The sequence below is a fragment of the Littorina saxatilis genome, linkage group LG5 (genome assembly GCF_037325665.1).
Source record: "Littorina saxatilis isolate snail1 linkage group LG5, US_GU_Lsax_2.0, whole genome shotgun sequence".
NCBI lineage: Eukaryota > Metazoa > Mollusca > Gastropoda > Littorinimorpha > Littorinidae > Littorina > Littorina saxatilis.
Genome location: NC_090249.1, coordinates 12,895,517 through 12,910,659, shown reverse-complemented (window position 1 = coordinate 12,910,659; position 15,143 = coordinate 12,895,517). Strand labels below are relative to the sequence as shown.

The window sequence follows — 15,143 nt, the reverse complement described above, 5'->3', positions numbered from 1 at the left end:
GAGGGGGTGGGCAGCACAATGTTGGAGAATGAGAGGGGTAGGGGAGGGGGTGGGCAGCACAATGTTGGAGAATGAGAGGGGTAGGGGAGGGGGTGGGCAGCACAATGTTGGAGAATGAGAGGGGTAGGGGAGGGGGTGGGCAGCACAATGTTGGAGAATGAGAGGGGTAGGGGAGGGGGGCAGCACAATAATTGGAGAATGAGAGGGGTAGGGGAGGGGGTGGGCAGCACAATGTTGAAGAATGAGAGGGGTATGGGAGGGGGTGGGCAGCACAATGTTGGAGAATGAGAGGGGTAGGGGAGGGGGTGGGCAGCACAATGTTGGAGAATGAGAGGGGTAGGGGAGGGGGTGGGCAGCACAATGTTGGAGAATGAGAGGGGTAGGGGAGGGGGTGGGCAGCACAATGTTGGAGAATGAGAGGGGTAGGGGAGGGGGTGGGCAGCACAATTTTGGAGAATGAGAGGGGTAGGGGAGGGGGTGGGCAGCACAATGTTGGAGAATGAGAGGGGTAGGGGAGGGGGTGGGCAGCACAATTTTGGAGTAGGGGAGGGGGTGGGCAGCACAATTTTGGAGAACGAGAGGGGTAGGGGAGGGGGTGGGCAGCACAATGTTGGAGAATGAGAGGGGTAGGGGAGGGGGGCAGCACAATTTTGGAGAATGAGAGGGGTAGGGGAGGGGGTGGGCAGCACAATGTTGGAAAATGAGAGGGGTAGGCAGCACAATTTTGGAGAATGAGAGGGGTAGGGGAGGGGGTGGGCAGCACAATTTTGGAGAATGAGAGGGGTAGGGGAGGGGGTGGGCAGCACAATGTTGGAGAATGAGAGGGGTAGGGGAGGGGGTGGGGAGCACAATTTTGGAGAATGAGAGGGGTAGGGGAGGGGGGCAGCACAATGTTGGAGAATGAGAGGGGTAGGGGAGGGGGTGGGCAGCACAATTTTGGAGAATGAGAGGGGTAGGGGAGGGGGTGGGCAGCACAATGTTGGAGAATGAGAGGGGTAGGGGAGGGGGTGGGGAGCACAATGTTGGAGAATGAGAGGGGTAGGGGAGGGGGTGGGCAGCACAATGTTGGAGAATGAGAGGGGTAGGGGAGGGGGTGGGGAGCACAATTTTGGAGAATGAGAGGGGTAGGGGAGGGGGTGGGCAGCACAATTTTGGAGAATGAGAGGGGTAGGGGAGGGGGTGGGGAGCACAATTTTGGAGAATGAGAGGGGTAGGGGAGGGGGTGGGCAGCACAATGTTGGAGAATGAGAGGGGTAGGGGAGGGGGTGGGCAGCACTATTTTGGAGAATGAGAGGGGTAGGGGAGGGGGTGGGCAGCACAATGTTGGAGAATGAGAGGGGTAGGGGAGGGGGTGGGCAGCACAATGTTGGAAAATGAGAGGGGGATACGAGGGGGGCAGCTGCGGGGATATGCTATTTTAAGTCATGAGACTTGTGCTGACGAAGATTAAGTCGAAACTAGTTCTTGTTTTTGTATTCTTGTTGCTGTTTTCTTGTGAGTACATTTTTATTGTTATCTTGTTTTTTGTTTTGTCTGATTGTGTTCAGCCACCCTCAAGCTGGACATCTCGCCTTGCCCAGAGGAGATTCGCTATTCACTGACCCCTGAGTTGATGCGTGTTGAACCTTACCCCGATGAGAAGGGGCGACCAGTCAAAGAGATCCTGGAGTTTCCGTCTCGTGAAGTCTATGTGCCAGCAACTATCTACAGGTATTGTTTGTGTCGGCTCTGGATATGAGTTTGTCTTTGTTGGTGATGTTAGTGCACGCTGAATACATCATGATAACGATTGCATAATCAAGTTGAAATTTGGCAGAGAAAAGAATGAGGTAGTTGATGGAAATCTGGAGTTCATTTGAGTTGTGTTGATATTTCACCAATGTTTGGATGTCATAAACACACATATGCATGCACACACACGCACACACACCCACGAACACACACGCACGAACACACACACACTCAGAATTTCACTCTTTCTTTTTCTCTCTCTCTGCATTTTGTACCCACCAGTCACCCAAACTTGCACCTCCACTTAAATTATATTTGTATCAACTCTTCTATGAGTCATGAACCACATTTTTCTTTGCCTGAACAGAAACCTGCTGTACGTTTACCCCAAGAGCCTGAACTTTGTGAACCGACAGGGCTCTGCCCGAAACCTGGCCGTGCGCGTTCAGTTCATGGCTGGAGAGGAGGACGGTCACGCTCTGCCTGTGAGTTTCTTATCTCCCTTGTGCAGAAATACGAAAACAGATAGACGGCTAACGTTCCAAAATTCAGAATCAAAAAACCTTGCCGGCATCTTGCAGGCGAGATTCATCAACGATTTTGAGATAAGTTCATTATTTGCACCATAAGTGTTTGTCTGTCTTGTCTGCTTTACAGACCACTGGGTCGACGTACTGTAAATGGAACGTTTTGTTTTGTCAAAAATTAAACGTTCCGCTAACCTACAATTCTTGTTTTTGGATTCTTGTGCAGAAATATGTAACAAAGCTTATCTCCCAACATAGCCCTGTGGAAGTGATGTTACATCTAACAAAAATAGTGGACTTTTGAGATTTATTCATTGATTGAGACAGTGAACCTATTACATTGGGTGAAATTTGGAGAAGGACAGAAAGCTACAAAGTGTGGCTTGTAAAAATTGTTGACATTGTGATGGTGAACCTTACACGGAGTGAAATCACGAGATGGACAGAAAGTGACCATGAATGTGGCCTGTGAACATTGTTGAGCTTTGCTGAATGACAGATTATGATAAAGGAATTTTGGAGTTCTGCATCGAAATATGTTTGGACAAGTATTTCGCTTATTGGATTGAAATTTGAATTGCTTTTTCTTCAATGTTCTATTGCATCCTTACTTGTTGTTTTACAGGTGATCTTCGGCAAATCTAGCAGTCCTGAGTTCTCCAAAGAGGCATTTGCTGCTGTCACTTATCATAACAAGTATGTAACTCAAAACAACCATTACAGCATTAAACAGAAAATGAAAAAGTGTTTGTGGAAGGGTGTTTGTACTGTGTGTAAAAGCCTGACAGTATCTGTGATGGTTTACGGGAGGCTTACTGTCCGGGCGTGATTTCCGGTATTGAATATTCATAACAGCCGTCCAGCACCAAAACGAGGCGCCATTGTTGTAGAGGAGCAAGTCCACGAAAATAAATTCTTTGAAAATTTCTCACGCTCGACAGAAAGCAGCCAGGATGTTCCCGTTCGGTGAGCGTTCAAATGGAAGTATGCTTGTACTGTATGTAGACGCTCGGGGAGCTCTGTGGTGGTTTACGGGAGGCTTACTGTGCCTTTAATCGGGTGAAGTCTTCTTCACAAAGCTCACTGCACAAAGCTTTAGCCCTGATTTTTGGGTAAAAAGACTTCACAAAGTCAACTTCGGGATCCATTAAGGAAGGCCTTAGTGTAGCAGGGGTGTAACACACAGGTTTGAAAGAATATAAAAAAACAAAACGCATAAGGGAATTTCAGATGTTTTGGTGACATTAATTTGTTTGATAGTTTTAACCGAAAAGAGAACACAACAGTAACCAGATTTGGTACATTCTTAATCAATATTGTTTTATTTCTTTTATTTATTTATCAAGATTCTTAATAAACATTTGTTTAATTTCAGTTTCCAAGAACGCTCACCAGTGCTAGTATGTCTTTGTTTTCCAGGTCTCCTGATTTCTATGAGGAGGTGAAGATGAAGTTGCCAGCGCGCCTGACACCTTCGCACCACCTGCTCTTCACCTTTTACCACATCAGTTGCCAAGTGAAGAAGAATGAGCCTACGCCCACCGAGGTCCCCGTGGGATACACTGTAAGTACAATCTTTGTGTGTGTGTGGAGGTGGAGGAGGAGGGGGCAGGGCGGGATTGCCCGTTCATTATGTTCTGAGAAAGAAAGAGATAAAAAAAACAGATAGACTGCTAACGTTCCAAAATTCAGAATAAAAAACAAGAATTGTAGGTTATTGGAATGTTAAATTATCGAGAAAACTCACAAATGTAATGTTTTGCTTTGTCAATAATTAGACGTTCCAGTAACCTACAATTCTTGTTTTTTTTTAATTCTGAAGGGATTGATTCTACTGTTCTTGTCCTTTTGATTTCTCAACGCAGCATTAGCATTGACTAGAACTCTCAAATTATTTTTTCTTCAGTACTCAGGCCTGGTCCTTAGTCACCTATTTCTCTTCAAAAATGTATGTGTGTGTCCATTGTTTGATTTGCACAGTGGGTTCCACTGTACCAAGATGGCCGACTGTTGACAGGAGACATGACACTGCCGGTGTCTGTGGAGAGACTGCTGCCACACTACTCTCTGCACCACCCAGAGGTAGGCTTGAAATGTCTCTGTTTCTCTCTCTCTCTCTCTCTCTCTCTCTCTCTCTCTCTCTCTCTCTCTCTCTCTCTCTCTCTCTCTCTCTCTCTCTCTCTCTCTCTTTTTTATCTTTTTCTCTCTCCTCTGTCTCTCTCTTCTCTGTCTCTCTCTTCTCCTCTCGTATCTCTCTCCCTGTCTCCTCTCTCTCTCTTCTCTCTCTCTCTCTCTTTTACTGTCTCCCTCCTGCTCTCTCTATCCCCTCTCTATATCTATCTCCCTCTCTCTCTCTCTCTCTCTCTCTTTCTCTCTCTCTCTCTCTCTCTCTCTCTCTCTGTCTCTTTCTCTGTCTCCCTCCTGCTCTCTCTATCCCCTCTCTATCTCTCTCTCTCTTTCTCTCTCTCTCTCTCTCTCTCTCTCTCTCTCTCTCTCTCTCTCTCTCTCTCTCTCTCTCTCTCTCTCTCTCTCTCTCTCTCTCTTGCTTAGGCTAACAGGTTGACTAAATGTTTTGATATAACTTTTTCTCAACTTGTTTTAATTTTTCAAGCAGTCTGATTGACTAAATGTTTTGATACAACTTTTTCTCAACTTGTTATATTTAGTCAAGTTTTGACTAAATATTTTAACATCGAGGGGAGAGAAAGGGAGAATGTACGTTCTGGCTCACCGATTCCGACAGACCCTAAATATTAACGCAAAATAGGCTTCTGGACTAAACTTTTACTAAAATGAAACATGCGACAAAATCAGAAAAATACTGCATAAATCCATACAAAAAAAATACAGTAAAGTAAGGTTGTTTTGAACCAATGCCGGGTCTGTCGGAATCAGTAACCCAGAACGTACATTCTCCCTTTCTCTTATACAACATTCTTAAGCTCAATACGCTCTCTCATTTACAAACTTTACTTCATATGTTCTTTCACTGTTAGAATTATATCTGATACATGCAATGTGACTGTCTAAACGAATAGTTAACTCTTTACAAGTGATTCTATTTTTACTTTTTCTTCCCGTCCTATTTGAATCCCCTTTTTTAAAAACTGCTTTTTCAGATCTTCTATATCGAGTGGCTTGTTATATTCAGCTCGTGTTTTTGTTTGAATACTTGCTTTCTTACTTTTGTAGTCATCAAAGTCTGTTTGTATCTGTTTGAATTCTTCGTCAGAAACTTTTGAATCTTCAAGTGCTTTACTGATAGACAGTTTTAGGCTAGACAATTTTGATGATGCAAGAGTGGAAATGGATTCGTGTTTTTCAAGCTTTTTCACAATTTTTTTCATTATAGCTGATGCTATAAATGATAAACCACCAACTGCTGCTGCGACACCACCTAGGATTAGAGAAACTGGAGTCCCTACTCCGGTAGCTAACAGAATTGTTCCCGTTACACCTGCAGCTGATGCAAGGATAGTAGAACCAGTGCTGGCATTAGAAAGGCTGTTGTAAGTTGTTGAGTACTTACGTCTAGCGCGAGAATATTTTTCTAATTCATCTTCTAGTTGTTTTTGTATATTACTAATGTGTGCCAGTCTGAATTGTTGACTTTCTGCTGCACTTTCATCAATATTAGGATAAAGCTTCACACTGCTAGTCATCTTTTTAATGCAAAATATAAAATATTTATCTTAATTCTCACTGGCCAGTGTTTCTGCTAAGCTTTGAAGCTGTTCATTGCTTAACACCTTATCTGTATAGTAGAAAGCAATCAAATCAAGATAAGTAAGATTAATACTTCTTATTTCTGTTAAATTATTTATATCTGCGTTAACAACAACATTTTGGTTTGACGTCTGTTTTTTTATTGTGTTAGAATCCTTTTGAACAGCAATAAATACTCTGACTTCTTCAACATTTAATGGTCTCCAGTTGAGATTTATTCCTCTCATTAGAACAGTGTTTGTGGTTTCTTCCCTTTTCCTGACAACTATATCAAATATCATAGTTGCATTCTGCCCTATTGGAAGCTTGGGTATAAAATCGACAATGGTGTCAGCGTCCTTTGCAACACTTTGTTTTCTGTGAATGAGATAGTTGTTCTTATGGAAAGGTTTAACTGCAACTTCTCCCCTGCTGTTAATCGCAGGAACAAGGCTAACAATTAGTGGTTTAGCATTGATTGACTTACGGAATGTGTCGTCTTTTCCAACAAGAGTGTATGGACTCACAAATTCAAACTTCATTTCCCAGTCAATCTTTTTTATAACAGGACTAAGTACCCATTTTTTATTCTGATGTTTCCACATGTAGAATGTGTCATCGACAATTGGATCAGGTACATTAACATCACGGATTTGACCTAGTTTGAGGAATCTTGGTTTCTTTTCATCGTCGATTTCCTTTCTCTTGTAATGACCAGTGTCTGTAAACTCGAATGCATACACTGCACCAACTTCAGCATTGCTCTCAAAGTCGATAGCGTCTGCTAAATCTTTCAACTCTATAGTTGAACATGCAACAGGATAAGCTATTGTAGGTCCACTCGACATTTTAATACTCAATATTTTATGGAACTATTTCCAATGTAATGTTAAACAAACAATCAACTGGTTGTCCACTTTGATTTTTCAGATCAATGTGTAGGAATTCATGACACCCTTCCTCCAAGTCCTTGAACTGAAGTGTCTTAAATGTTGGCACGTGCATTTTACAAAAAGAGGCATCACTCGGTGGAAGAATCCTAAGCAGATCAGAACGCTGATCATTAAACAGATTATAGGATGTGTTAAGCTCTCTCATGTGAACAAACAGTACACTGTTAACATCCATGTCAATGGGACGTGTTCCCTTGTATATTTTTGTAATTCCAAGCATATCAAGGAGTTTGGTTGGAAACTCAACGTTTACTTCTCTAGTTTTGGGCATAGTAAGAGTAGCAATGAGACTTGCATGATTTAAACTCGCTGTAATACCTACTGGAGCAAACAATTCTTTCTCTAAAGTGCAGAAGTCATAGTAACCATCTTCTACAGAATGTGTTTTACCATTAATTCTAACCCAGTTGTTAGCCTTTTTTTTACTGATATTATACCAAGTAACCTTGTACATAATTTCATGCAGTGCAACTTTCATTCCTCCATTTTGATTGTTGATAGGGTTTGCAAGTTTAACTGGCACACCAGTCTTCACATTTGTTAGTGTGATAAACATTTTTTATTCAACAACAAAAATGATTCAGTATAAATTCAACAAAGACGTTAAATACAAAACTGGACCATATTACAATCCAAAGACTATTTCTTTCCATGAGTTGGACTTTGCTGTAACAGAAACAGAATCCATTCGCGTTAAAGTGCCTGACCCATTCCATTCTTACCTAAATCCCCCAATCAAAAATGATAGTGTTCCAAAGATGTGGAACTCTCACCCAATTCAGTTCTATCAGAATCAGTTAAACTTTGCAATATTCTGTGCAACCACAGGATGTGGAGTGTCCTATGCAGACCACATGAATAATTCAAACTTACTGACAAAGTGTGTGTACACATTTCACGTTTACTATCAGTGCAGGAGAATCTTGTCTGAACTTCAGGCACCAATGCCGCATGAAAAGAGCTGGAACCCATTCAACAATAGGATAAACATGAAAGTGTATGAGCGTCTCTGCAATGAATTCAATATAGATTTTAAGACCGACTTTAGGCAAAAGCAAGACAAAAACCATGGCATGGGAACACTATATTTATGGGGTGTCCACAGGAGGTATAATTTTGATTACTGGCCAGGTCATACATCTTTTTCTTCAAATGTGCAGGTACAGTTAGGATCAATAGAACAACAGCACCACAATGCATGGACTACTTTTATATTAGACACCGGCAAAGGTTTCACTGGATCAGGTGTTGAAAGGATCAATGAATCTATCCGAACATATGCGTGGTGCTTGCTAGGCTCGCAGGCACAGACACGATCAAACATAATGAGAACAAGCACAGGGTTTGGTGCACAGAAACAGTTGTTATCAAATTTAGAAGATGTCATAAACTCTGCAGTTGATCTGCCTTCCAGCATCAAAAGGTATCAAGACTCTCTCCGTTATGCAAGATCAAAAGTTGACTTTGCTGTTGGTAACGGCCTTTACATGTTACCTTCTGATCTCCAGCTGCAGATTGGAACAATAACAAATTATAACAATGAAATCATTATTGCTAGTGACACCCAGCCGCTTGGAAAGGGTGAAGAACTGAATTCAGAAATCAGAACGATGTTACAGCCATATCACAATGAACAGAAACAAAGCGTGACAAGTGAAGATCGGGCTGCAGGTGAAGATCATTCTGTCACTAGTGATGATCAAGCTGTTAGTATTAGTGATGATCATGAATCGCAGAAGACTGCTCTAGTAATTGGTGGAGTGGGTGTAGGCTTACTTTTGCTTTATTCTCGTTAGCAGAACACCTGCAATTAAAACTATTAGAGTCCAGAGATGTTCAGCCATGAAACCAACAACTTTACCTGCAAAAGATAACAGCCAGCTAACAATTGAACCAATGATTCCTGGAAGTGCATCCAAAGCTTTTGCTGCTAGTTTCTTTAATAGTTCTGCAATGTGTTTGAGTTGTTTCTTTACCCATCCCGGATCAGATGGAGATGAAGGTGGAGGTGGAGGTGTGACAGTGCCACCTGTGAGTGTTAACACTAATGTGCTTATTGCAAATCCTAACGCAGTTAGTATACTAGCTATTGTGATTCCCTGCTCTCTGAAAAGCGTTCTAATTCTTTCAGCAAGAGTTGTGTCTTCGTAAAGGATTCTTTGAATTGTATTTTTTATTCTGCTGACCTGTGTTCTCAGTTGTTCTCTATTGTTACTTAGAACTTCTAACCTTATGGCTTTCTCCTCCTGCAAATCTTTTAAACGCTTAGAAATTCTGTTTTTTACTTCTTGTTCTAGGTTCAAATCATCAGCATCAGCAAGTTTTTGTTTCTCTTTGTTTATATCTTCATCCAGCTGACCTAGTTTTGACAGATTATTTGCTATTTCACCTCTGATGGTTTGTAGTGATTGATTAAGGGCTTCTATTTCTCTCATAGGTAATAGTTCATGTGGAGTCTTCAGTGAAGTTTCCTCAGAAAAAGAAGTCTCTATCTCTTGTATAAGTTGATCAGCCTCTTCTGCGAGTTTATTAAGATCTTGCAATGGAACAGATTCTATTTGAGTAGCAGTTGGTAGTCCTAGTTCTGCTTGTTGAAGTAAGGAAACAACATGGGAAGGTGATGACCGTGTGCTAGGCACAATATCTAATTGCCTAAGTCGATTAGCAGTAAGTTTTTGTTTTAGTGAAACTTTTGATAGAAACTTAGCAGGATTAGATTTATATGTAAGTTGGACTTTTTCTCCTTTATCGCTAGTTGTATATAAATGATTTGCTTCCATTTTGAACTGGTTTGGATCTAAAACATCAGGTTCTTCTCCTAAACTTTTGTAGAAATCTCTAACTTTACCTTCCAGAAGTTCATGTCGTGCCACCTCATAATGCAGTGAATGATGGTAGGGAACCAAAGGGATTGCTTCGCTCATGTCGTCCGCTGGCTCAAATAAATCTTCAAATCCACCTTCTGCCATTTGTAACTTATTTTTTATTTTGAAAATAAAAAAAGATGGCACAATCGTTCGGTTCTGTTCTTGATCCTTACAGAAGGCTGAAAGAACCTCTCGGGGTAAAAGGAATAAGGCAAACAGTTATAGTTACAAATAATCCTTCTACTATTGATCAGAATGAAATACTTACTGTTAGGTTTCCTAATCTAGGTAAGAACGATGTTATTGTACCAGGCACTGTAAGACTATCATTCAAATTAGAATTAGAATCTGGCTCAGATGAAAATAGGACTTTGGCTTATAATGTAGGAAGAGCAATTGTGAGGAAGATTACTGTCAAACTGGAAGGGCGGGAAGTGATGTCATTGAATAATGCAGATGTATTTTTAGTTTATGCAGATAATTGGTTGACTGACAATGAAAAGAAAAACAGAGTGTTTCAAGGGATTCAGTCAGACAATGGGATAAAAGTTAGAATAGGAGCCGGAGATAAAGCTGACAACAAAAAAGATAACGCTGTCAATGTTGCTTTTGGAAACAAATTTTGTATTCCACTTGACTTTGAACTCATAAATTCACATCCTCCCTTCTATCAAGGAGCATTGCGTGACAGGCTGTCATACGACCTGACTTTCAATAGTTATGATCGTGTTATGCTTTCACAAGACCCGGAAGCAAAGTATAAGGTGTCTGGAATTTCTTTAGAGTTTGATGTTGTAAACCATCCTGAACTGGCTAGACTTATAGAAAATCAGTACAGTTCTAAGCTGCCTATCTATTATGAAAGAGTGTTGAATCACAGTACACTTTCAAAAAGCCAGGCTGATCCAATCTGGAACATTAACTTGAATACACCAGCTAGGTCAATGAAGGGAATACTTATGTTGTTTGAGGAACCAAAAGATTCATATGAAAGGCAAATAGAAAAGTTTTACAATCCACTAATCAATAGAGTATATTGCACAATTGAAGGGCAGCCAAACCAAATATTTGCATCTGGCATGCTGCCATACCAACACTATGATGAAGCAAGAAAGTACTTTACTGGAGGAAGATTGAAAGACCCAACATCTGATCTTGTGGCTAAAGATCTACATTTACACGGTGTTGGCGTAGAAGATTTCTTGACAAATAAATATGCGTTATGGCTGGATCTCAGAACAACTGACGACAACAAACTGCATGGAAGTGGAAGGCGAATTGAAAACGGATCAGAAGGAATCACAATACAAATTGAAAAGGAAGTAGGGAGTAGTAGTAAATCAGTTAAGATCTACGTGTTTGTTGTGTCAGATGCGCAGTTAAACATCTCTGAAAGCAGATTACAGGATATTGTTTATTGAACGTGTTAAAATGAAGTATCTAGATTTTCTTCCAAAAGATCCACACTGTTCTTTGATTTGTGGGGCAACAGGTTGCGGCAAAACAAGATATGTTTTGGATTTATTACAGACCGTTTACATAAATCACTTTGAACACATAGTCATATTCTGTCCAACCATAAAGCATAACAGAACATACAAGGAGAGAAAATTCATATGGTCTGATCAAAATATATTTATTGTAAATCCTTCTGATCGTCTAAATGTTTGCTTGGAGCATTATTTCGATCTTTTTCAGAACACGCCAACACTGTTTATTATTGATGACTGTGCAGCAGAACGTGACATTGTTAGAAAGAAAAGTGCACTAGCAAAGCTTGCATTCAGTGGACGACATGCATTAATATCAGTTTGGATATTAACACAAAAATACAATGCAGTTCTGAAAGACTTTAGAGAGCAACTCAAAACAATAACATTGTTCTATTCAAAGGACCGTGACAGTTTTGAAGAGTGTCTTCGAGAAAATGATGTCATTGAAAACAAACAGGAGAGAGAAAGAATAAAGAATAATCTGAAATCTTCTAAGCACTCGAAACTGGTTTTAAAAACTGATCAACCAGTTCAGTATGTATGTTTGTAGAAATCCTTGCTAAGTTCTTGTCAAGTTCTTACTCAAGTTCTTGTCAAGTTCTTACCAAGTTCTTGTCAAGTTCTTGTCAAGTTCTTGTCAAGTTCTTACTCAAGTTCTTACTCAAGTTCTTACTCAAGTTCTTGTCAAGTTCTTACTCAAGTTCTTGTCAAGTTCTTACTCAAGTTCTTGTTAAGTTCCTACCTAAGTTCTTACTCAAGTTCCTACCTAAGTTCCTACTCAAGTTCCTACCTAAGTTCTTACTCAAGTTTAATTACTAGATTTTAATTTTATTCTGCATCAAAATAAAATGAACTGTGATGAATTGCTGATGCAGACTGCTACAGATATTGAAATCTGTGACAGTAGGACTATACCTGATAAAAAAGAAAGATTGTATTCACTTGCTGTTTGTGGAAAAACAAAACACTACCTTGGGCAGCAGTTAACTGTGGAAGAAGTACAACATCTTTCCTCAGAAGATATAGAAAAGTATCATGGACGGTATGAATCAGTGCTTGGTTCTAAGATGGTTAGAAGTATTGGACAGACTGTTATAGGTTTGTACACAAAGATTTTTGGACATTTTACACCTCTCGACTCGGAGGAAGACTTAACCCATTTGGCCCCGGAGCGCCCGCTAGCGCCCGCTGTTTTTCTGCAGTGGCTGGCCCCGGAGCGCCCGCTACCAGCCGCTAAACACGTGTCTCAGTAGGGCGCGGCCATTGTTGTTGTTATAAACGAGACTCTCGCGGACGAGACTTCGTTGTTTTCGCGACTTCCTTCCGGTTATGCACATGTTTTCTTCTTGAAAATTGGTTCACTGTGAGAGGAGTAGCGATTTTTTGAAACTTCGAAATGGATACACGATCAAACGCAGAGTTTTGGTACGACTTCATGGGGGACTCGGACGATGACAACGATGTTTTTCAGGGATTTACGGACTTAGACCTGTGTAACTGTAAGGGACACTGTTTTGCTCAGTTTCATTTGGAACTGCTGCAGTAGCAGCCTTCTGTAGCTTTTTCTTTTGTGGAGGTTGGACCCTTGCTGCAAGTCTGTGTGTTTTTAACAGTCTGACACTGATGTTGGTGCTTGCGTGAAAGTGAAATTTTGTACTTCTGATTTTTTTTAATACATTCCTGTGCTGTGTAGCTGGAAAAAAAAATTGTATTTGAAGGAATGATGTTTTGTGCATCAAGGAAAAATACACAGGTGAGTCAAACTTTTCAAAAAGCATTTTATTTCATTTTTTAAATGTTTGTACAAGTGACATGTGACGGAATTACTTCCCTGTACATGGGATTTCATAGTAAAATGGCTGCCGCTGGCCTGGGGTCAAATGGGTTAACACATGATCTAACACATGACCCTGTTGTTTCCAAGTCCCTCGAATCTCTTGCCTGTGGCCTGTATTATCGATTTGGTGCTTTATTAGTACCATTTGTTGCTGGATTAATTACTTTCAAACACATTAATTTTCAGAATAAAAAAGATGACAGATCAGTTGAAGCAGACAGTGGAGCAGACGAAAATACCAGAAGTGAACACAGTGACAAAGAAACCTGGTAGAGTAGAAGCAGGAAAAAAACTAGCCGAATGGAACAGACAAAAAAAGTTAAATCAAAAGGCAAAGCAGAACATTATGTCTGAAGTTGAGCAGACACCAAACATTCCTGAAGTGACTAAGGTCACACAAACTGATCAAGAATTAAAATCTTCATTTCTATCATACAGAAAAGTAGCTGTAGCAGCTGTTGTTGGAGGAGGTGGATACTTGCTTTACAAACTTTGGCAAGGCAAATATAAAGTGTCAGAAAGACCAAAATCAGAAACACCAAAACCAGAAACACCAAAACCAACAAACAAAGCAGTACAAACAATAACAAAGCCCACAGTAGTACCTGCAGTGGATTCATTTCATATGGAATAATTTTAATATTTTAATTTTGATAACATAAAAATGAGTTCTGAAAAGACAATAGTTAATCTAGTTTATCACGCTGCAGTGATTGGAGGCTTGAGTGTAGGTTACACAATGCTGGGTAAAAGTCTCCTCAGAATGAAACCAGCCGACTTGGGAAAGTTAGACTTCGAAGACGGTGCTAAACTAATTGGTGTTGTGACAGCTTCCTTTGCAACAAAAGATTTCCTGGTGAAGCAAGGAATTATTCCAGAAAATATAAACATGTAAGACAATAAAATGGCTAGCTTGGTTATGATGGTGGGAGGTGCGATTGTAAATGCGCTTGCATTTTCTGGCAGCAACTATTTGTTTTCTAAACTGCAAAATGGTGAAGAGAGGGAAAGGCACAACAAAGCCATGGAACAACTGGCGAAAGCACAGGATGAATACGAGAAGAAACGAATTGCGCAGTTAGACTTTATGAATGATAAACTCAGGCAGCAAGGACATGCAAACAAAACCTTTGCCAATGTTGATGCAGCCATTCAAGAATACTATCTTGTAACTGGAAAGAAAATGAAGACAAGTGCTCCTCCAAAACTGGGTGACTTTTATCAGCCTTCAGAAGAGCAGAAGGTGGGCGAGATTGTTTTCATTGTTATTGGTATGGCTGTTGTTTACTTTATTGCGCGTGCTGTCAAATCTTAATATTCTGTCATTTAAAAAACCATGAGTGATGCTTTGTTATCTAAAATATATTATTCCCCAAAAGGATACTGGAAAGGAAGAACTGCTATTGACAAGCTCAGTGACGCAGCAGGTGTTTCTCAAGATATAGCAAAGAAATGGTTGTCAAAGCAGGCAGTTTGGCAGATCTATTTACCTGCACCAAGAAAAATTACACGACCACACTTTGTTAACATTAAACCGAATGACACTCATCAAATAGACCTGCTGTATTTACCGCATGACACAGTCAGAAGGAAGAAATATAAGTATGCACTGACTGTAGTTGATGTTGCAACAAGATACAAAGATGCTGAACCGTTGACAGAGAAAAGTGCTATAGCTACAGCTGTTGCCCTGCAAGAAATTTACAGACGTGGACCACTAAAGTATCCCAGAATGATTCAGTGCGATGATGGTAAGGAGTTTAAAGGAGCTGTCAACCAGCTTCTGTTAAAACATCATGTTACAGTGAAGAGAGGTATTCCAGGAAACCACAGGTCACAGGCTATTGTTGAGAGCTTTAACAAACTGTTGGCAGAAAAACTGTTTTCATATCAGTACCATCAGGAATTTTTGGACACAGAAAGTAAATTGCGTAACACTGAATGGGTCAAAAGATTACCATCAGTACTTAGAGCAATGAATCTGGAGGTATTTAAAGCTACAGGGTTAAGACCAGTTGATGCAATCAAAC

At 40.5% G+C, this 15,143-nt stretch overlaps 2 protein-coding genes across 7 annotated transcripts in view; both read left to right on the top strand.

Annotated features, from left to right (window-relative positions):
• Positions 1–15,143, top strand: part of LOC138966326 (dedicator of cytokinesis protein 7-like) — a 96,820-nt gene that overhangs the window by 15,381 nt on the left and 66,296 nt on the right. For all 6 annotated transcript variants that reach the window (XM_070338518.1, XM_070338517.1, XM_070338514.1 and 3 more), the window contains exons 14-18: positions 1,548–1,710; positions 2,099–2,216; positions 2,884–2,954; positions 3,678–3,822; positions 4,239–4,340. In XM_070338518.1, the coding sequence (XP_070194619.1) occupies positions 1,548–1,710; positions 2,099–2,216; positions 2,884–2,954; positions 3,678–3,822; positions 4,239–4,340 (599 nt within the window). The remainder of the gene's footprint in view (positions 1–1,547; positions 1,711–2,098; positions 2,217–2,883; positions 2,955–3,677; positions 3,823–4,238; positions 4,341–15,143) is intronic.
• Positions 1–15,143, top strand: part of LOC138966333 (nucleolar transcription factor 1-B-like) — a 71,431-nt gene that overhangs the window by 42,121 nt on the left and 14,167 nt on the right. The window lies entirely within an intron of this gene.